We start from the raw sequence: 22,575 nt of genomic DNA on the forward strand, positions 1-22,575 counted from the left end.
CCTCTCCTTTCACAAGTGGGATGCTGGAAAACACATACATGAGAAATTGCCGACATCTGTGCAGTGGCAGATTAGGAATAGCATCTGTTGTTTAGTCTCTGGACTCAACACTGTGCTGGGTCTCCTACTACAGCATCCAGCTGCCAGTAGAATATAGTGGGCTCCTCAGTCACAGAGCTGCACAGATCAACAGAGTCTGCCACTAAGAACAATTGCTTGTAACATGCTTCCTTCATGTACCATGAATGTTCTACATGGTAGTCACTTCCTCGCTCAAGTATTCTTTAAGAGACATTCTTTGATTACCTATTTAAGACTACAGCTCTCGGCCAGCAAGATGGCTCAGAAAATAAACACTCCTATCACTCAGTCTGATGAAATGAGTTTGCTCCCCATAGGGCACAGACAATGGAAGAAGAGATTAGACCTTGCGAAACACACACACACACACACACACACACACACACACACACAGAGAGAGAGAGAGAGAGAGAGAGAGAGAGAGAGAGAGAGAGAGAGAGAGAGAGAGAGAGAGAGAGAGAGAATTAAAAGAAAAATAAAGTTGCCACTGTATGGCCAGCAGTCCTTCCTGTCCTCTATGCCCAGGCCATTCAATAGCTAATAGTTTACTTATGCTGCTCATTCCTCCATTAAAATATAAGCAGCCTAAGGGCAGAGCACTTTCCCCCAGATCACTGCTGAATCTACAAAAGAACATGACTAACTGTTGTGTAACAGTTTACTCAAAGATTAAAACGTTCCATCCTGTAAGAAACTTCAACAGGAAGGAAAATAACTCAAAATAGCTTCAGGAAGTCCCTGAAACCGATCAGATTACTAAACCCTCCCTGCCAGAGTAAGCAATAAAGACTGCTGATAATCCTTCTCAGAAGGAAGGGACTGAGCTGCAAAAACAAAACAAAACAAAACAAAACAAAACAAAACCAACCAACCAACCAAACAAACAAACAAAAAACCAAACCAAACCAACCAAACAAACAACAACAAAAACCCAAAACAAAATAAAAAAACCAACCAACCAAATAAACAAACAAAACAAACAAAAATCCCTCTGTGACCAGACCAGATGCCTGGAGGAAGCAGAAGTCAGCCTGAAACTAGTTGCCTGGAAGAAGTTTAAACCAGTCACTTGGAAAGGGTACTCTCCAAGCCTTTGAGCTTCCTGCTGGTTATATAGTGTATTCCAGATTTCCTAGTTTTTTGAGCTGTCACCATGCTGGCATAGACCTTGGTGATGAAGCTCTTTGAGTCATTTCTGCTCCCATAATTAACCTCTCACCCATAGTCCTCTAAGTAACCCCAATAAAATTCATTGGTTAACTAAGTTGGTGTCTCTACTTTAGTCTGTCATGGGTTCCCTATCTGGGGTGAGTGTGTGTTGCATCTCAACAGAAAACATTTTGTCACACAACAAATCCTCACAAAAACCCTGTGAGAGATAGTTTACTATCTTAGCTCTACAGATAAGGAAAGCAAAGCTTATTTGCCCAGAGTCATGGAAAATATACAACAACAGAGAAAGAGTGAAAAATCAAGAAAGCAGCATATGAATAAGCTGTACATGCAGTTTTTCTGAGATTTTTTTTAAAGCCATGTAGTATACAAATTAATCTGTATGCTTCCCTAGAAAATAAAAAATCATAGGAAACAGGTCAGTTTTGTAACTGTCGTTCTGGAGTGGGCACAAGTGAGCTCAGGGGAAGTTTGCAGGCCGACACAGCGTTCCGCAGCTGGCTGTGTGGTGGGTGACATGTGTGGTGGGTGACTAGCAACGGGTGAGATCTACAGTGTAAATACCATAGTCAGCCAGATATGCTTATGTCTTAGACTCCCTGCTTGCAAATGGTTGCTTCACACTGCAAAAGGGCATCCGAGGCAGGCGCTTTGAGATGGAGGATTCTCCTGGAGTGTCGGATGAGCCTATGGTAATTTCAAAGGTCCTTTCACTAGGAAGGTAGGATAGCTGTTTAGAGGAAAGATTTGAAGGTGTGCTGCTGCTGGCTCTGAAGAGGAAGGTGCTATGATCCAACGTACAGAGGCAGCCTCCCCACACTGGGAAAGGCAGGAACAGGGTCTCTCCCTTAGTAAACCTGCAGAGAACCAGCTTGCCAACAGCCAGGGAGACTGACTTGGGACTTCCCAACTCCAGGACTGCCTGAGCATAGACCTGTGTTGCTCCAAGTCAGTACTGAAGCTCGTAACTGATAACAGCAGCAACAGGAGACGGATACAACGAACTATCCTTCAACAAACCCAACTTAAAAACAACGTATATATTTACTATAGTAGACAGAGTGAGAGGCATGTGGCCAAGCCAATAGTCTTGGGGTCAGAAAGAAGACTGGATTATCTGTTTACTATGTGACTGCCCTGGAGTATTATCTGTAAGATATTTCAAATAATACTTCATAGAAACTGTTGTAAAGATTAAAGAATACAATTTACACAAAATTTAGCTTATTCCTAGAAAGTAATGCACATTAAGTAGTGGAAGCTAGTCTTTTTATAGGAAGTCCGACTATCTGGACGTCTTGGGAAGTACTGTGTTAGCACATGGCAGAAACACAACGCCACAGAAGAAGGTCCTTCTTCAGTCCTCCAGCAGCGCTTATTGATTACTTTGTGATGTTCTGGAAACATGATTGGCTGGATTCCCCTCCCCCTGCACTCCCAACACACACATAGATGCCTGGCTCTTTGCTGGAAAAGCTCCAGGTTACTGCTGTAACCGCTAGTTACAACAGCATACTATGAGATGTGTCATGCCCTTTAAATAGACCATGATCAAATTGCCCTGCAAGACAGCTTCCGAGTCTAACTCTATATTTTACATAACAAACATCATCCCAACCTGCTTTTCTGGCCCTTTACAGTCCATGTAGGGAACTGGCTCATTGTATGTTCTTTCATTTGTGTATATGAATTTAGCATAATTTACACGTCTTCGGTCCACACACGGTTTTGAGTGTTTTGTGCTTTTTCCCGGACCTTTTTCATGTCTGATTTCTTCTTTTTTTTCAGTTATGCATGCTATACCAGCATCTTCTATTTTATGCTCTCTGAAAAACATAATTAAGTAGTAAATCATTTATCCCAATAAGCATCTCAGTAATTATAATTAAGATAAGCTCTAAATATATTTCAAGCATTAGTGAAGACAACTTAGGTTTTATTAATGGTTTTGATAGCCTTATGCTATTAAAATTTAAAACTGGGGTATCTACTCACTCTAAGTCATGTAGGAAATAAAGGCATCTGTGTTAATAGTGAATATTCATCATGATATAGTAGTATAGTGAACAAACTATCATTTTCTTGGAGTAGTGACTTGCTTGTGCTCATAAATCATGTTTGAAGTATTTATGCACATGGTAGGTTACATACTAATTGGAACATATCTTCTTTACAAGTGTTATCATTGAGCTGTGCTGATGGCTGAGTGGGACAGAACAGGTAAGAGCACTTGCCTCACATGTATCTGAGTTCAAATCTCAGTGCTCATGTAAAAAACAAGGTGTGGCTGCAAGTACCTGCAGCCCTAGATGTGAGAGGTAGAAGCAGGAGCATCACTGGGGCCTGCTGATGGCCAGGGTAGATCCAGGTCAGTGAAGGCAGAGAATGGCAGGACAGGGCACCCCAGCATCACTCCCATGTGAACGCAGAGAATGGTAGGACAGGGCACCTCAGCATCACTCCCACATAGCTATGGGAGGTAGAAACAGGAGGGTCACTGATGGCCAGCCTAGTTCCAGGTCAGTGAAAGCAGAGAATGGCAGGACACGGTACCCAGCATCACTCCCACATTAGCACACGTAGCCTCCAACATAGCTACAGACAACACATACAAGGTAGATAGACAGACAGAAAGATGAAAAAAGGTGAAAAGTTCCTATGTTACAAGCAGCCTTTCACACTCTATGCCTAGATAATTCAAGCATCTGGACAATGATAATTACTTAATTTTGAAAGTTCATTTGAAAAATATATAACCAAATGTTTACCATCTTTATAATTTTGAGAAAAGACAACTGTGCAGGTTAAACAATCATTTCAATATCAATGTTCCTTGCTTCTAATAATTATGCTATAAACAAACAAAAACAAACAAACATTTCTAGATGAGGTTTCACATACCTGTTATGTAGATTTCTGTGAGTTCAAGGCCAGTCAGGTCTATACAGCAAGACCCACGCTAGTTAGACCTACTATCTCAAAACACCAAAAACTTATTGTAAAAGAAAATTAAAGATATGCTTCAAATGTTTCATAAACCATAGAAAAAAACTTTTCTAACCTCAAGGACCATTAGAGTCTGAAATAAAAATAAGAGGGAGACAAACTTAAATCTTGGCAGCTACTAGGAGGTGAAAGATGCATAAGAGGAGAAGAAAGTCAACTGCTCACTATCTGAGGATAGTGTGGCATCATAAATAGAGGAATTTTAATCCAGCAACATGGCTTCTGGAGCAAGGGATCACATCTGAAGACCTAGGGCTGGATCCAGCTGGAATATGGACATACCCTTAGTACACATCTTTAATCCCTCTGGCTGGAATATACATACTTAATCTCTCTGGCTGGATTGTAGATACAACATATTTTTAATTCCTCTGGCTGGAATTTAGCACATTCCTTTAATCCCAAACAGTAACAGTAACATCTAATTGAGGGGCAAAGTGACAGAGAAAGATTTGATAGAATGAGCCAGAGATAGGATATGCCCAACTCTCACAAGAACTGATAGGAAAGAGAAGCTACTTAGGAGCAGGAGAGAGAGGGAGAGAGAGAGAGAGAGAGAGAGAGAGAGAGAGAGAGAGAGAGAGAGAGAGAGAGAGAGAGAGAGAACAGAGGGTTTGTGAAGACAGTACAGGAATACAGCAGAGTTTGTGCAGTCAGTACAGTGCAGTTCAGTGCACTTTGGCTGAGTTCAGTACAGGCAGTTTGTGCAGGCAGTTCAGTGTATTCATGAAGTTCAGAGGAGGCAGGTTTTCCAAGCAGAACAATTCAATCACAAGCCAAGAGACACCAATTTGAATCAGTCAGAGTGGATAGGAGTTTTGAGCCAGAACAGCTGATTTGAACCAGCCAAGCAGAGTTAAAAAAAGAACTAGAAAAAGGTAAGTTTATTTAGCAGTAAGTCTCACAGGCTGAGCACATTTTAGGCCTAGCTTAGCCGATGGAGGCTGGAAACTGAAGCCTTCAAGGTCTGGGCTTTCACATGATTGGATTATATGAGGGCCTGAAGCTTCTAGGCATAGCCCTAGGGACATTTAGATAAAAACACTCTGGGCTCTGCACAAGCCATGTATTCGTAAAGCTTAAGTATGGCTCTCATCTCATCTCACTGCCTGAGGAAATAAAAACAACATTTACAATCCTGTGCCCTGTCCCCAAGGAGTACATCCATTTTCATTGTGACCCCATCCTCTGTCACTCAAAAGCCACTTGAAGAATCTAGTGAGCCCTCCATAGACACCTGAAAATCAGCAGCAAGAATCTTTTAAACCTATGGAAGATTTGCTCCTAGGCTGAGAAGTTGTGCCTATGCCTAATTGAACCGAGACTACTTCTGAAACTCAACTTGTAGATCAACACAGAGTGGCCCCAAGGCTGAAAACCAAGAAAGGTCAGCAACAAAGCTGAGGTAACAACAAGAAAGATCCAAACACTCACTCAAGAATGGTCACATATCCAAATCAAGAAATACCCCCACTGACAAAATTCCAGATACTTAGATGCCATTGCAAACACACAGACAACATACACAACCAAGATGATTGGCCTCTTCTAGAAATTAGAATCCCCATAATAATAATCCCCCAAGAAAAATCAGTGTAGCTGATACACAGGAAATGATTTCAAAATAGTAATTATAAGTATGTTCAAGGAACTCAAAGAGAATATGAATAAATGCCTGAAAGAAGACCCAGGAAATACAAACTGCTGGAAAAATCATGTAAACAATTCAAGATATGAAAAGGGAATTAAATAAGCAGATAGAATCTCAGAAGAAGAGCAAACTGAAAACTTTTAAAACTCAGGAAGTCAAACAAAAGGCTCAGAGGAAAGCTTAACCCATAGAGCATGTGGAAAAGGGAGTATCTGGTCTTGAAGACAAGGTAGAGGAACTACTGCAGTCTAAGGGAATGTTAAATCCATCTTGCAAGACTCTGGGTTAGTATAAAGAGAACAAATGCATGCATAGTAAGACTAGAACAGTGGTTTCCAACCAAATGCTGTGACCCCTTTAATACAGTTCCTCATGTGGTATGGTTACCCCCAACCATAAAGTTATTTTCTTTGCTACTGCATGACTTTAATTTTGCTACTGTTAAGATTTGTAATGTCAATATCTGTGTTTTCTGATGATTTAAGGAGATCCCTGTGAAAGGGTCATTCAACCCCTAAAGAGGTAGCAACCTATATATTGAGAACTGCTGGGTATAAAAGAATGAGAAGAAACTTAGAACAGAAACCTAGAAGAACTTAAGCGTAGAAAATATTTAAATAAAATCATAAAAAATTACTAAATCTAAAAAAGAGATACCATAATAAAGGAATACAGAATACCAAATAGACAGCACCAGAAAAGAAACCCCTCATGTCACATAATAAACCACCAAATATGTAGAACAAAGAAAGGGCATTGAGAACTGCAAGGAAGAAAAGCTAAGTCACGGACAAAAACACGGACATTGGAACAACCACTGACTTTCATTTTTTTTTTCTTTCTTGAGAAAAGGTTTCTCTGTGTAGCCCTGGCTTGTCCTGGAACTCACTGGGTAGACCAGGACCAGGCTGGACTCAAACTCAGAGATCTGCCTGCCTTTGCCTCCCAAGTGCTGAGATTAAAGGTGTGTGTCACCACTGCCCAGCAACAACTGACTTTTTAATGGAGACTAGTCTTTATAATGAGTTTCAGGCCAACCAGAGTTACATAGTGAGGCTCTTTTTCAAAAAAAAGCAAAACTTAGAAATAAATAAACAAATGTAATCCACCACATAAAAAGACCCAAGGACAAAAACCAAGTGAGCATCTTATTGGATTCAGAAAAGGGCTTTGACAATTTCGAAGTTTTTCATGATGAACGTTTTGGAGAATCTAGGGATATAGGGTTTGTTGTATATTATGTAACAAGTCTGCCCAACATTAAGTTAGAGATAAATGCAAAGCATTTCTACTAAAATCAAGAACATGACAAGGATGACCACTATCTCCATCCCCGTTGAACACAGGGCTTGAAGTCTTAGAAGGAGCAGTAATATAAGTGAAGAAGAGGATATCAGAGAAAAAAGTCCAAGTTGCCTTATTTTAAGATATGATTTAATACATGAAAGACACCTAATACTCCATGAGAAAACTTCTAAAGCTGATGAACACATTTAGAATTAACGCATACAAAAACCAGGAGCCTTCCTCTATACAAACAGATAACATACTGAGAAAGAAATCAGGGAAGCAGTACTACTCTCCTACTGTGTGTATGTGTGTGCATGTGTGTGTGTGTGTGTTTGTGTGCATGTGTATGTATGTCTGTGTGTCTGTGTATAGAACCATATATGAATAAATCTAACTAAGTGAAAGACTTGTATAATAAAAAGTTTTAAGATATTGAAGAAAAAGCTGAAGATATTGAAGAAAGAAACTGAAGCTCTCTCATGCTTGTGGATTGGCAGAATTAATATTGTGAAAATGGCAACCTTATCAAAAACAATCAGATTAAATTCAGTCCTCATCAAAATTTCAACCCAATTCTTTGCAGAAAGTAAAAAAAAAATCTTAAAATATGTATGAAAACATGCACACACATGTATACACACACACACACACATTCACACACACACCAGAACAGTGAAAAAATTCTGAGCAATAAAAGAACTGCTAGAGGTTTCACTGTGCCTAATTTTAAGCTATCCTACAGAGTTATAGTAATACAACCAGCATAGCACTGTTATAAAAACAGACAGGATTGACAGAATAGAATTGAGGACTACAATATAAGTCCACACACCTATAGCCACTTGATTTTTGACAAAGGTCAAAGCTATACACAGGAGAAAAGGTAGTACCATTTAAAAATTGTGCTGAGCCTGGCACGGGTGGTGTATGCTTTTAATTCCAGCACTTGGGAGGAAGAGGCAGGTGAATCTCTGAGTTTGAGGCCAGCCTACTCTACAGAGTGAGTTCCAGGACAAAGAAAGTTTGTCTTGAAAAAAAAAGTGATGGCCATAGTCGATAGTCGCATGTAGAAGAAAGAAGGAAACCAGATTTTTTATTTTTTGAGACAGGGTTTTTCTGTGCAATAGCCCTGCGTGTCCTAGACTTGCTTTGTGGACCAGGCATCTGCCTCCCTAGCATTGGGATCAAAGGTGTGAGCCATTTATTTCTAGACTTGCATAAAGCTCAACTCCAAGTGAATCAAGTACCTTAACAGAAGATCTAATACCCTGACTTGGACAGAGGACAAAGTGAGGAATAGGTTTAAACTTAGTAGCACAGGAACAGACTTTCTGAAGAGGACTGGGGTAGCACTGGCATTAGGAACAACTGACAAATAGGACATGAAACAAAAGCTTCTGTACAGCACAAGGTACCATCATTCAAGTGAAGAGGCAACTTACAGAATGGGAAAAAATCTATTAGCTATACATCTGACAGAGGATTATTATTTAGGAGATATAAAGAACTCAAAGGTAAACAGGAAGAAAATAAACAACCCAATTTTAAAAATAGAGCATGGAATTAACCAGTTCTCAAAAGATGAAATGCAAATGACTGAGAAACATTTCAAAAAATAGTTCAACATCCTTAGACAGCTGAACCTAATTTGAGATATCATCTTACCCCAGTTAAAATAGTTAATGTTAAAAGCAAACAAACCAAAACCAAAAGCATCAACAACAAATGACTTAGTGACCAATGGGAGAGGGTCCAGCCCATTGTGGGTGGTGCCATCCCTGGCCTGGTAATACTGGGTTTTATAAGAAAGCAGGCTGGGCAAGCCATGTAAAGTAAGCCAGTAAACAGCATCCCTCTGTGGCCTCTGCATCAGCTCCTGCCTGCAGGTTCCAACTGTGCTTGAATTCCTGTCCTGGCTTCCTTCAATGATGGACTATGTTCTGGAAATGTAAGCCAAATAAACCCATTCCACCCCAACTTGCTTTTGGTTATGGTGTTTTGTAGCAGCAATAGAAACTCTAAGACACTCATCGTGACTCAGTCCAATTTCTTATACAACGCAGGATCACCTGTCCAAAGATGGCATCACCCACTCACAGTGAGCTGGGCTCTCTACATCAATCATTAATCAACAAAATACCCAAACAGACATGCCCACAAGCCAATTTGATGGAGGCATTTCCTCAATTAAAGTATTCTCTTCCTAGATGAATCTACTTGTATCAATCTGACAAAACTAACCAGCACACTACCACTGTGGAAGCATGCTAAAATACACACATCTAATAAGAGTTTAAATGAAGTTGCCCTATAATGGTAGAACAATGCCCCAACTAGACACCACATGCCAGCAAACTCCAGTACCTCTCTTTAAATTTTTTTTTCACCAGTGGGATTGCATAGACCCTCAAGCATTACAGGTTATATCCATTACTCTTGGTTATCCTCCAGAACTTAAGGGTAAGACCCTATTTCTCAAGATAGCGCATACTTGAGTCATAAATATAGACAAATTATGTATTGGCTTTGCAGCTTTATCTCTATTGGCTAGCTTTCATAGTGCTGAAAGGTGCTATATACACTATAGAGGAGAACAAGCATCATGAATACCGCCCAGCTGCAAATCCCATGAGCTACAATGACTGTCTTGTCAAGGTATGCCCACAGATTCAAGGGCATACACATTACAAGAGTGTGAATGGCTTCAATAGGCTCATATGTTTGAATACATGGTATACAGTTGGCTGGAACTGTTTGAAAAGGATTAGCAGGTATGACCTTACTAAAGAAGGTATGTTACTGGGGGCAGACTTTGAGGTTTCAAAAGACTTGTGCCATTTCTAGTATGCTCTTGTTTTGCCTTTTACTTTGTGGGTCAAGATATGAACTCTCAGGTGTTTCTACTACTTTGCCTTTGCTCTGCCATCAATGACTCTAACCCTCTGAAACTGTAAGACCAATTAAATGCTTTCTTGTATAAGCTGCCTTATTGCCATAGCAGTAGAAAAGTAACTAATATAAGGAGTGGCCACTTTTTGGTTGGATTTAATGCCCATTAATGGGGCCAAGGACATATGATTACATACATCATAGGCCCTGGGAGGACTTATTATTCTGCTAAATGGACATAATAGTTAAATGATCCCTAATGACTAGTTGCTATAACCCATAGATCTGTACATCTGACATCAGAGAAGCTACTTATTGCAATAGCTGGCATAGCGCAGAGACCCACAGTTGGTCATTATTGCAAGAATAATTGACTTTAAAATACTCAGCCCTAAATGGGACATCTATATCATACTATTCCACTCAAGGCTAAGGGATCTTCATAGGTATTTGAAAGATTATCAACAACCAGAAGGTTGGGTAACTACAAGGAAACAGTGCTTCCTGGACACAACCAGAGAGTTGCACGTATGAACTCATAGTGATTATGACAGCAAGTACAAGACCCATGCAAAATTAAGCCAGGCAGTTAGCAGCATGGAAGGGGTCAGATGGGCACAAAACTCCACCCCTACCCAAGGAGCTACTGACATAGGATAACTACTAGAACAGAAGAGTCAAGGTTTTGTTGTTGTTGCTGTTGGTTATTGCTGTTGGTTTTTAAGATGGTGTGACCCTGGTAGAATGACCGTGCTTCAGGGCAGGCCCTACACCCAAGAGTATTTGGGTAACACTAATTGGATTCAATGGGTTATAAAAAAAAAAAAGCTAAGAAAAAGAATAGAGTGAGAGAACATGATGCTGGTAGGTAGGAAGTTTAAGGATAGAGCTGGCAGGAATTCTGCTTTGCCATATTCATAGCCCACTACCTTATTTTAGATCAAAGCTGACCCATCCTTTTTATTGTGTCATTTTTTTTCAAATGGCTTTCCACTACATTTATAGTAAAATCTAGTCTCCTGATCATAGCTACTGTGGCCAGAGCCATCTAATCTCTTCAGCCTCATTCAAGCTTCCTTGTCCTCATCTTCAGTTCTCTCTTGTCCTCAGGGCACCTGCTCATGCACTTCCTCCTCCAGACCAATGTTCTTTCCTAGCTTCCTGAACAACTCTTCAGCATCATTTATGATGGTGTCAGTCGACAAGTCACCTCCCAGATTCCCCTTCCCATGATTCTGTAGGCTTGTCCATTCTTTTTATAGTTTCTACTACAACTCAAATCATATGCATCTAGTTCTTTGTTCTTAGTAAGCACCAGAAACACCCTTATGTATCAGTAAATTCCATGCAGTGGGGACTATTTCATTGATCACTGTTTGCCTGACACCCAGGTGAGTGAGTGTGTCCTGTTTAGTTTAGGTAAGTGGTTTCATGTATTTCAAGTGAATGTACTAGAATTATTTTTTTACTCTGGTTTTGCTTTAGCAGTAAACTTTTTTTGCTTTGTTTTGTTTTGGGGTTTGGTTTTTTATTTTTTTGAGACGGGGTTTCTCTTTGTAGCCTTGGCTGCCTTGGACTCACTCTGTAGACCAGGCTGGCCTTGAACTCACAGTGATCCACCTGCCTCTGCCTCCCGAGTGCTGGGATTAAAGCCATCACACCCAGCTTAGCTGTATACTCTTAACCCTGACCCCACCCCACATATAAACACTATTTGTACTCTGTTATCTTAGTACCAAAAAATGTCTCTCTGCAAAGATTTAGAAAAACTGATTCCTACAAAAAGTGTAAAAGACTTCTAAGACATTTCTAATACATTCCTAGAGATCTGTATTTATTTAAAAATTGTAACTTTCTGGTCAATTAATATATCACTGTGAACTCCTTGGCATCAGTTTTCTCCATCTGTTTCTCATAGTTTGTAACTTACCAAACACATTTGTACTAGAATTAGATCCTTGAAGGAAAGGACTATGGATGTTGGTTTACACATTTATCCACTTACATTGTTCTGCATTTCATGGTATTAATGACTATAGATAACAAATAAATATGAAATACATGATTCTGTAGTGACATCTTTGTACAAAGAAACTGTCCAGATCAAACACTAATGTGCCTGACACCCTGGGTTCTATATGAGCAGTGCAGACAACAGCAATAAAACAAGAATACTAATAGGCTCTAAATCAGTCAGGCTTGGATTGGAACCCCAATCCACCTAATATCTAGGGTTCCATTCCTTTATTTATATGAAAGAACAATAACAGCTATTGTGGAGATGTGAGAGAAAGAGCGATGCTGGCTAATTCATTCAGCAGGTGTTTTACATGCCAGCTGCTGAGTGAGGCACTGAGCAGGAAGAAAACAGCCGTAAATTCCTGTCTTCACACGGCTTACATTCTAGTGAAGGCAGAAGAGAAATAAAAAGGGGCACAAGTAGTCTGTTAGATGGTGCCACATGGTAAGGGCAACATCCAGGCGAGGAAAAGGCATGTGTGGATGTGGGAGGAGAGGCTGCATTGTTAGGTAGGGCGGGGGCTGTATTGTGAAGGTGGTAATTGGAAAAAGAAAGGGAGGAATAATGAACTCAAACTAAGAGCATATTTGAGGAAAGAACATTCCAGAAGAGCCAACTTTAACTGTCAAAAACTCTAACAGAAATATGGTCATCTTTAAGACACAGGTCTCTGAAATAGTGTCGGTAGTGACCTTGTCAAAACGCAAATTGTAGTCTCTGAGGCTTGCTCCTAGAAACTTGTTTCAACTAGTTCTCTGGCTGACCCACAGTAAGAACCACTGTCCTAACGGCAGAAATGTCACCTTGGAAGCAGGTGTCCCTGGCACCACGTCACCCCTCCTAGCTATACTACCTGCATCCCACAAAAGGTTCAGGCCGTCAGAATCACCTGGGCCTTGCTAAGCCGCAGATTGGTGTGGGGAGACCCTGAGACCTTTCATTTCCTCTCGTTCTTCGGTGATGCTGATGCTTATCTGAGGGTCACTCTGAGGATCACTACAGGTGACTGCAAGTGAGCAGAGCTTGCCAGAGCGAGGCAGTAGGTGTGGCGAGAAGGGGGAAGGAGCGGTACTCTTGTAGGAGGAGCCTTGGCTTTTACTGTGCAGCAATCTGAGAGAAACATTTTGGGGGGGGGGGCGTTGAGACAGGGTTTCTCTGTGTAGCCTTGGCTGTCCTGGACTCGCTTTGTAGACCAGGCTGGCCTCGAACTCAAGCGATCCGCCTGCCTCTGCCTCCCGAGTGCTGGGATTAAAGGCGTGCGCCACCACACCCGGCTGAGAGACAAGGTTGCAGAGAGACTAGGGAAACAAAGTGATGGCTGTATCCATGAAAAGCTGGTACTTGAGACTAGGTGAGGACTATAGAGGAAAGCAATGAAAAGTAGAGTCTGGATAATTTCAGCACTAAAGCAAATTTTGCGGAAGCACTAAATGTGGGATATGAGAAGTGATTATTTTAAGATGGCCTCAAGAATCTTAAGCACCTGCCTGGCATACTGTGTGAGGTCAGTAAACGATGCATTAAAAAAAAAAAAAACAAAAACAAAAACAACAACAAAAAAACGGTATTGTTATCACTCAACCTCTGGAGAGCAGCGGAGAAAAAAACCTTGGATGAAGTGTTTGGCCTGGATCATAGGTCCTGAGCCACTCCTTGGGTCTTGTAGTTTTCAGAACGAGAAACAGAAAGCAGAACCCTGCCACTTACTGCTGCTTCTCTGCCTCCATGGCCCCCTCTGGCCTGGCACGTGGCAGCCTGGAGTTTCAGGAGAGAACACTGACCTACCCTTGCTGGGAAAGGGTTCCAGAGCGCTGCCACTGTGACTCCTGTGTTGCTAAGCGACAGAAGCCTCAGGAAAAAGCTGCAAGAAGCTGGGGACAGTGCGCAGGCGCAGTAATGGCGAACGATTGTGCTTCTGCAGCCGGGCGTGGCCGTCTGGCTCCGGAAAGAGCGGGCCAGTCCCTTGTTCCTAACTTTACCCTTAGGTTGGACAATGAGTTTGAACTCGTAGAGTCCTAACCCTAGCGGGGAGTCAGCCCTGCTAATCTTGAGGTGTGAGCAAGGGCAGCTTCCAGGCCTCCCCTGCTACCAGCTTTCTGTGATTCCCACCGGGAAGCTTGGCCGTCACTTTTCTGTGGTTTCTGACGGAATCTCTGTCCCCAGACTCGTGGAGAGCTTTAAAACAGAACAAAGGATCTCTCCTCAGCAAATGAGGCTCCCTGTGGCGCGTGCATCTGCCTGGTCTGAGCGAGGATTCAGGGTGGGTGCGGGTGGCTTCAGGTTTAGGCAGAGTCGGTCTTGCCTGCCTGCACTTCCCCCAAAGCTCAAGCTCCTGGGAAAAGACCTAGGCGATCACTCTTCACCTCGACCCTGGAAATTCTTACTTCATTTTACCATTGCTTCCCAGTTTCCACTACCAAAGCCAAACGTCTTTGGCACGTGTGATAAGTGTTTTCCTGCATAGGAAAGGAAATGGGATTAGAGAGGTTTCTGTTGAACTGAGCCCAAGAGGAGTGTGCGTAAGTACGGGAAGCCTAAGTTTTTGTACGTTTATGCTCGCTTGGAGCAGATGGGGGCTGGGGGAGCCTGACCTATGTACATATGTCCTAAAGTCCTGTCAGGGAGAAGAGATTGTGGATAGATTTGACTTCCAGCAACCTATATATTTGAATGTGGACTGTGTTGTTAAAAAAGCTGGGAGAATGCGTGAATGTTTGATGGTGTGTGTGTTTCTGGAGGAGGGAGTCGGTGGGTGACCAAATACGAGGGAAATGGGTTGGAGAACTGGAAAGCTAGGAATGGAGCGGGCATCATGCCCATTTGCTGAGCCAGGCATTCATTGGATCCTGTATCCACACGGAGATACCTAGTTTTATCCTAATTGTCAAACTGATTAGGCACATAGACCCTGAGAGCAGCGGGTGTTTGCCTTATGGATTCATTTCTTGCACATAAGGAAGACATTTACTGTCTCAGAGCCTGAAGTTTTTCAGTTACAAAATCTGAAAACACCCAGGGTAACTGTCAAATATAGATGATTTAATAGATACAGTGCACTAAGAGCAGTGTCTGATGCTTAGTAGATGCGTTGTCCCCATTGGCTAGTACTGCTTTATCGAGACACGTGACCTGTATGTCACGTGCCAGTGGACCTTACAGCCATAAAAACGAATGAGGTTACATTGTTTGAAGGAAAAAATAGACGCAGGGGGAGATACAATAAGTGAATTAAGCCAGTCTCAGATAAAAATTATCCATTTTCTCTCATTTGTAGTTCTTAGATTTTATACAGTTAGACAAAGCCACGAATATGTAAAACAAAAGTAGAAATAAAATTGTCTAGAAGACAGTGTGGGGATGATAAGAAGGAGGTGGGGAGGTACAGGGGGGTATGTTTAATATGCAGTAAGCCTGAACAAATTGTGTGTGTGTGTGTGTGTGTGTGTGTGTGTGTGTGTGTGTGTGACCTTGCATTCACATGCAGAGACCAGAGAAGCCTGCCTGTATCTCCCTCTACCATGTCTTCCGGCTCTGTTGTCTTGAGACAGGGGTTCTCACTGAGCAAGAAGAAACTCACTGATTTGGGTATTGGCTGGCTGGAAGGCTCCCCGAGTCTGCCAGCCTCCACTCTTGTCAGTACTGTGGTGGTAGGCATGTACTGCCATGCCTTACTTTTTTATATGGGTGCTATGGATTTGAACTTGGGTCCTTTTGTTTACACAAAAGGCATCCTTACCCACTGGGCCATCTCCTCCAAGCCCACTTTATGAAAAGAAAGAAAGAGAAAAAGAAAGAAAGAAAGCCTACCGCAAGGTAGTCACAATTTGAGGGATCTAAAACATTCAGATAGGAAAACTTTGAAAACAAAGCTGCAAGGATATAAAACAGTATTATATAATTAATTGTATAGTTATGGGTATTACATTTCAGTCTTGATAATAATATGATATTCCAATTACTCTTGATGTCTTCTCTTTAGAACACTGAACATTATGGATTTGATAATGATTATCGACTTTTTATACAGAAAAAAAACCCCAGAGGTATACAGATAACTATTCTTACAACCTTTTCTAGATACAAGACACTGTGATTCTGTTGGAAATTTATGCCCAAGAAAATCAGTGGCCATTAGCCTAAATGACAGAAGTTTCATTTGGTGTGGGAGAAATACTTTTCAATAAAGAATAATCTGAACCCATCTATTTACTAGTATTTTCAGCATCTATTTACTAGTATTACTAGAAACTGTCCACAGTGTTAGAGATACAGAAAATTGTCAAGTTTTTTTTTTAAAGCACAACAAAGGGCTAAAAATATTGAGTGATGCTATATCCCATCCTCATCTTAAAACTGCAGCTGAGGAAGACACACTTCCTTTTCTCCAGCAGTGTGCTTGTGATATAGAAGAGGGTTCTCCAACGTGTGACCGGAGCAATAGCCAGCCTGAATTTTATTTTTAAAAACCAGATAATTGGGAGGAACAGGAGAATACAAGTGATGGGATAACAATTTAGTTGTAATCTGAATAAATTAAATAAAAAATTTTTTAATTATTTTTAAAAACTCAGATAATTTATTTGCCTCATACACATGTGTTATAGAACTTGGCCAAGCAAATGGTGACACATTCAAAGCTAGCAGTCAATATTCTTCCTACATTTATGGGTTACTGAGATGGAAGCTTTAAAAAAGTATGTTGTTATGGTTTTTCCTCCTGTCCTTAAGCTCCTAGAATAAAGACCCATAAAACTTGAAATATAATTACAAGTACCTAGGCCATAGAGCTAGGCACTTCTCTGACTAGCAAATAACTTAGAAATAACCCATTTATTCTAATATACATTCTGCCATGTGGCTAGTTCCTCTGCTCAGGTCTACCCTGAACTAATCTTCCCAGAACTAATCTCTCACATCTGGCTCTATCCCAGAATCCTTTCTGCCTGCCAGATGTCCCACCTTCTATTCTTTCCCTTCATATAGGCCATAAGATGTTTTATTGACAGGTGATGCAAGACACAAGAGATTCCTTCTACATTCCCCCCACCCCCACCCCCCATTCAGTCCAATAAAACACTCCTTTTCTTGCAATAATAAACTACATACAATAATAACAATTATGAAACAACAAAAATATTAAGTACATTCACAATGTCTAGTCCATATGCAACTGGCAACTTTGGAGAAAGTATTCTATTATTTATTCTATCTTGATGTATTCAAAGCTCTATACCTAAATCATTTTCTATTATTGCTTGTATTTAACAACCTAAAAATTCTAATTAGACCTAAAATATCTTAAAAAAAAAAAAAAAAGATTTTATTTATTATGTATACAATGCTTGAAGGCCAGAAGAGGGCAGTAGATCACATTATAGATGGTTGTGCGCCACCATGTGGTTGCTGGGAATTGAACTCAGGACCTTTGGAAGAACAGCAGAACGGTCAGTGTTCTTAACCTCTGAGCCATCTCTCCAGCCCCTAAAATATCTTTAAAAAAAAAAAAAATTTTTTCTAAATCCTAAACAACTTAGGCCTAATTGTGAGAGAGACTGAACTATTTACTTTTCAATCCCATCAGAGACCTGATAAGGAATAAATATTATCTCAGTTTGTAGGAAGAACAAGCATCTTCCAAAACAAAGAAATCACAGAGGCATTTGGCTACCTGGACAGTCACTCAAGTTTCTCAGCCACTGTTGGAGCATCATCTTCAGCCTCTGTCCCAGAATATCTGGCAGACCTTTTTGTGAAGCAGCAATTATAAAGGCCTTGCTTGCTCTGTCTTAGCAGAGCTTGGCAGTTGGCTTTGCCTGCGTCCATGGTTTGCTCATCTCAGACAGCAAATAGTCTTCACCGGGAGCAGGGGATTCCTTTGCCCATTTGCAGCCTGCCACTTTTGAAGCAAACTCCTAAAGTAGAATTTGTATGCTTATCATCTCCTTTCAAGTCAAATGGGGTGCTGCCAGGAGCTGACAATGTCTCAATGTCAAAAGACATTAAATTAATAAAAACATCTTTAAATACCATATTCTGTAGGTGTCTCATGTTATTAAAGACCATCTCATTTTCCTCTCTCTCTCTCTTTCTCTATCTCATCTATGTATCTGTGTATCATCTATCCATTTATCTACATATCTATCTATAGTAAATCTGAATAGGCAAATATTGCTTGTTTCCTAGCTGTTTACTATCCTTTTAACCTAGGATTTATATTTCTGTGATAGACTGGACTAGTATCTGGCATGACCATGAGTTTGATTGGCTAAATACTAACTCTAAATATTAATTCTAAACTGTTTGTAATAACAGCTTTTAAAAGGACTGGAAGTAAACCTTGTATTTATAAATGAGCTGTATGGGTCCAATAGCTTATACGAGAGTTAAAACATTATACATATATGCATCAAAATAACTTTAAAATTGCATCAATATACAATAATCTAAACCTATGTAAAATATTTGAGAATAACAATGGCTCTACAGTTGAAGAATAGACTGCGTCACCTACGCTTTCATCCTTATTATTCCTATATCATGTCTATATCTCACCATCCCCCTTTTTTCTTTTCAACCCCTCTCCTCCTACATAAGAAAAAGAAAGGATAAAAAAGGGAAAGAGAGAGCGACCCCTGAGACTAAACTCCTAATCTAGTTTCCTCCCTGATCAAGACCAATTAATAATTTCTAGCCAACCCCTTTTTAACAATAAGCATCCATCATCCAATAGAATGACCAAAAGCTACCCACTCTTCCTTAAAGGAATGGGACATCATTCTCTTAATATTGCTTTCTGCTGATTTAGGGCATAGTATCCCTTTGGGGGCCCAAGAAAATTGGGAAAATGGTTTAAAAAATCTAACAGCAACATTTGTTATGCAAATTATATATGCATGGTATGTGCAAGGTATATGGATCAATTAAAGATAATTTTCTGCTCTTTGAAAAGATGAAAGATATGTCTTTCTTTATAAGCTAGTTAGTTTGGACTGTAAAACCAAACTACAATATAAATTTCCATCCATGCTATATGAAAGGATGGCATGTACTAAAAAGTTACATTCAGTAGACAACAAGTCCAGTCTCTAATTGCTGTGAGAATTCAGGCTTAAATGAAGTCCTCTTGAATACTCTGAAAAACTGTACCAATTGGGATCACTAGCTTCTGTGAGGCTGTCCTGGAAGCAACCTTTAATAAAACAGCAATTGAAACAATTTGAGGCTGGATCAACCTGGAAGCTGGGATAAATGTGTTGGCATCTCAGCATCCTCCAGGATAAGTCTTGTCAGACGCACTCCAACTTCATTGGTGTTTGGTCTTTTTGCTCTATAAATATGTAAACTCTCATAAGTAATACACAGTTCTGAAATTATATATGCATGGTATGTGCAAGGTATATGGATCAATTAAAGATTATTTTCTGCTCTTTGAAAAGATGAAAGATATGTCTTTCTTTATAAGCTAGTTAGTTTGGACTGTAAAACCAAACTACAATATAAATTTCCATCCATGCCATATGAAAGGATGGCATGTACTAAAAAGTTACATTCTGTAGACAACAAGATTTACTGGCAATGCAAAGGCATTCACATCTCAGCCAGTCTCAAAGTTGTTCCCAAGTAGCGAGATCAGCAGTACAAGTTACTTGCTTTGTTGGTCTGTTTGTAGCCAAGATCTTCAGGAGGCCATCCCATGTCAAATCTGATTTCCAACAGTTCGGATGGAATACATAGCTTTTGTTCTCCTGTGGAAAGAAATGCTAAGCCTCCTCCCCAATGCAACCCATTTCCTGTCTTCCATTTTGAAATTGAGACATCCATAGTCTGATCTGCTTTAGCAATCCTTTCTAAAATGCGATGCTTTTCAGCAGCTATATTACCGGCACTATTGGGTTGTAAAAAGTTCAAAGTCAGTAATGTACCGTTTAATCCATCCCTGTGATATTTCTTAGCTCTCTTTTGTTCTATGAGACCTCTTTTAAATTCTTGTTAGAACTCTCCATAATTGCTTGAATTGTAGGATTGTAAGTTATATCTGTAACATTTTCTGTCAGAATGTCAAATAAAACAAAACAAAAACCTGTTGTATCACAGTGGATATACATGTCAAAGAACCATCAGCTCCAATCTGTAAAGGCATTTCCAACAAATGTGAAATCTCAATATCATCCTCCCCAGAATTCAAGGCAAAAGCCCATTGGAATTCTGAGTATGAACCTATGGCATTCTTTAGCTCTTTAAATTCTGTAACATGAAGCATACAAGACATTGTATGACCTTTCCCAAGGCAAACCAAAGAGGATCTGCATTTCTAATTTAGCATGTAATCCAGTAATTGAACCATGACAATACACTATAATATCTGTCTGATCATGTTGGTTTATAACTGAAGCCTTTTTATCTAGCATCTGTATGGGCTACCATTTTCATTCCTTAAGCCCTTGTAGACTTTTCTCATCTGGAACTCTTTTTTTAAAAAAATCTCCGGTTTTTGGTCACCAGTCCTTCCTCTCCAAGTCTGCTTATTTTGATCTCTCCCAAAGAGGATATACAAAACTGCAATTGCCATTGAAAAAATTATTTATATGCTGAGACACAAACTCAGATGAAATTCAGATACACTCTCATTGTGTCTTCCTTCATTTTTATGTAAAATATATTTTTTTCCTTTTTAATTTTAAATCCACTCCCTAAGGACTTGACTTTCTTATATTCAAACCAAACACTTCTTCCTATGATTACTTTTTAGTACCTAGCTTCCTTTCTCTTTTGTTGTTTTCCAAACTCAATACCTTACCAGTCCAGTCACTTGAGGCCTCTCAGTTTGTACTCCAGGCTCATTTTGCACCACTGTTCTGGGAAACTTTTTAACTTTGCGGTGTGCCTGAGGCTCCGTTCTAGTCTGGTTTTGCTCTCTTAAAGAGACTAGGTCTCTCTTCTTCTTCCTTTTAAATTTTTAAATTTTATATTTGTTCACTCTATATACTGATTGTAGCACCCTCCCTCATCTCCTTCCTGTCCCACCCTCCCTCCCTCATGCCCCCTTAGCCCCTCCTCTAGTCCTCAGAAAGGAGGAGCCCTCCTCCCTTATCTTGTGACCCCATCCTATCAAGTCTCATTAGGACTGCCTGCGTCCTCTTCCTCTGTGACCTGGCAAGGCTGCCCCGCCAGAGGAAAGTGATCAATGAGTGGGTACCAGAGTCCATGTTAGAAGTAAAGCCTACTCTCCATATTACGGGACCTGTGAGGAGACTGTGCTGCCTATCTACTACATCTGAACAATGGAATCTAGGTCTTCACCATGCATGATGCTTGGTTGGTGCAGCAGTCTCTGCTACAGCCCTCCGGCACCCCCAATTTGTTGGCTCCGTTGGTCTCCTTGGGAATCTCCTGTCCCTTCCAGGTCCATAAGACTCTCTGTGCTTCACCCCAAAGTTTGGCTGTGAGTCTCAGCATCTGCTTTGATCCCCCACTGGATGGAGTCTTTCAGAGGACCTCTATGGTAGGCTCCTGTCCTGTTCCTTCTCTTCAACTGCTTTGGCGTCTATTCTTTTTGGCCTTCTGAATGAGTATAAAGAATACTCCCTAGAGTTTTCCTTGTTATTTCACTTCTTTAGGGCTGTGTATTGTGATTAAGCTGTATAATATGGCTAATATCTGCTTATAAATGAGTATGTACCATGGGTGTCTTTCTGGGTCTGGGTTACCTCAGTTGGGATGATCTTTTCTAGTTCCATCCATTTCCCTGAAATTTTCAATATTTCCTAGTTTTTGATAGCCGAGTAGTATTCCATTGTGTAAATGTACCATAGTTTCTTTATCCATTCTTTGGTTGAGGGCTAGATTATTTCCAGAAACCATACAATGGAAAAAAGATAGCGTCTTCAACAAATGGTGCTGGCCTAACTGGATGTCTGCATGTAGAAAAATGCAAATAGATCCATATCTATCACCCTGCACAAAACTGAATTCCAAGTGGATTAAAGATCGCAACATAAAACCAGACACACTAAATTTATTAGAGAAAAAGTGGGGAAGAGCCTTGAGCTCCTTGGCACAGGAAACAACTTCCTGAACAGAACACCAACAGCTCAGACGCTAAGATCAACAATTAGTAATGGGACCTCATGAAACTGAGAAGCTTCTGTAAGGCAAAGGACACTGTTGACAGAACAAATTGATAGCCTACAGACTGGGATGAGAGCTTCACCCGCCCTACATCTGACAGAAGGCTAATATCCAAAATATATAAAGAACTCAAGAAATTAAATATCACCAAACCAAATAATCTAATTTTAAAAATGGGGTACAGAACTAAACATAATTTTCAACAAGAGAATATCAAGTGGCTGAGAAACACTTAAAGAAATGCTCAATGTAGCTAGTCGTCAGGGAAATGCAAATCAAAATGGCTCTGAGATTCTATCTTACCCCTATCAGAATGGTTAAGAGCAAGAACTCAAGC

The 22,575-nt window shown here is 40.4% G+C and overlaps 2 protein-coding genes across 2 annotated transcripts in view; one reads left to right on the forward strand and one right to left on the reverse strand.

Moving 5' to 3' along the window:
* The window catches only part of CIMIP6 (ciliary microtubule inner protein 6), a 33,632-nt gene extending 19,722 nt beyond the window's left edge, over nt 1–13,910 (reverse strand). Inside the window, exons 1-2 of the mRNA XM_084800106.1 lie at nt 13,818–13,910; nt 2,873–3,080 (exon numbers count right to left, since the gene is read on the reverse strand). Coding sequence (XP_084656232.1) covers nt 2,873–3,080; nt 13,818–13,837 — 228 coding nt within the window. The 5' untranslated portion in view covers nt 13,838–13,910. The remainder of the gene's footprint in view (nt 1–2,872; nt 3,081–13,817) is intronic.
* Nucleotides 1–22,575, forward strand: part of LOC311607271 (uncharacterized protein) — a gene marked incomplete at its 5' end in the record, with an annotated part of 210,828 nt that overhangs the window by 128,522 nt on the left and 59,731 nt on the right. The gene's annotated exons all lie outside the window — the stretch shown is intronic.

The sequence above is a fragment of the Acomys minous genome, assembly GCF_964271855.1.
Source record: "Acomys minous genome assembly, chromosome: 10".
Classification (NCBI taxonomy): domain Eukaryota; kingdom Metazoa; phylum Chordata; class Mammalia; order Rodentia; family Muridae; genus Acomys; species Acomys minous.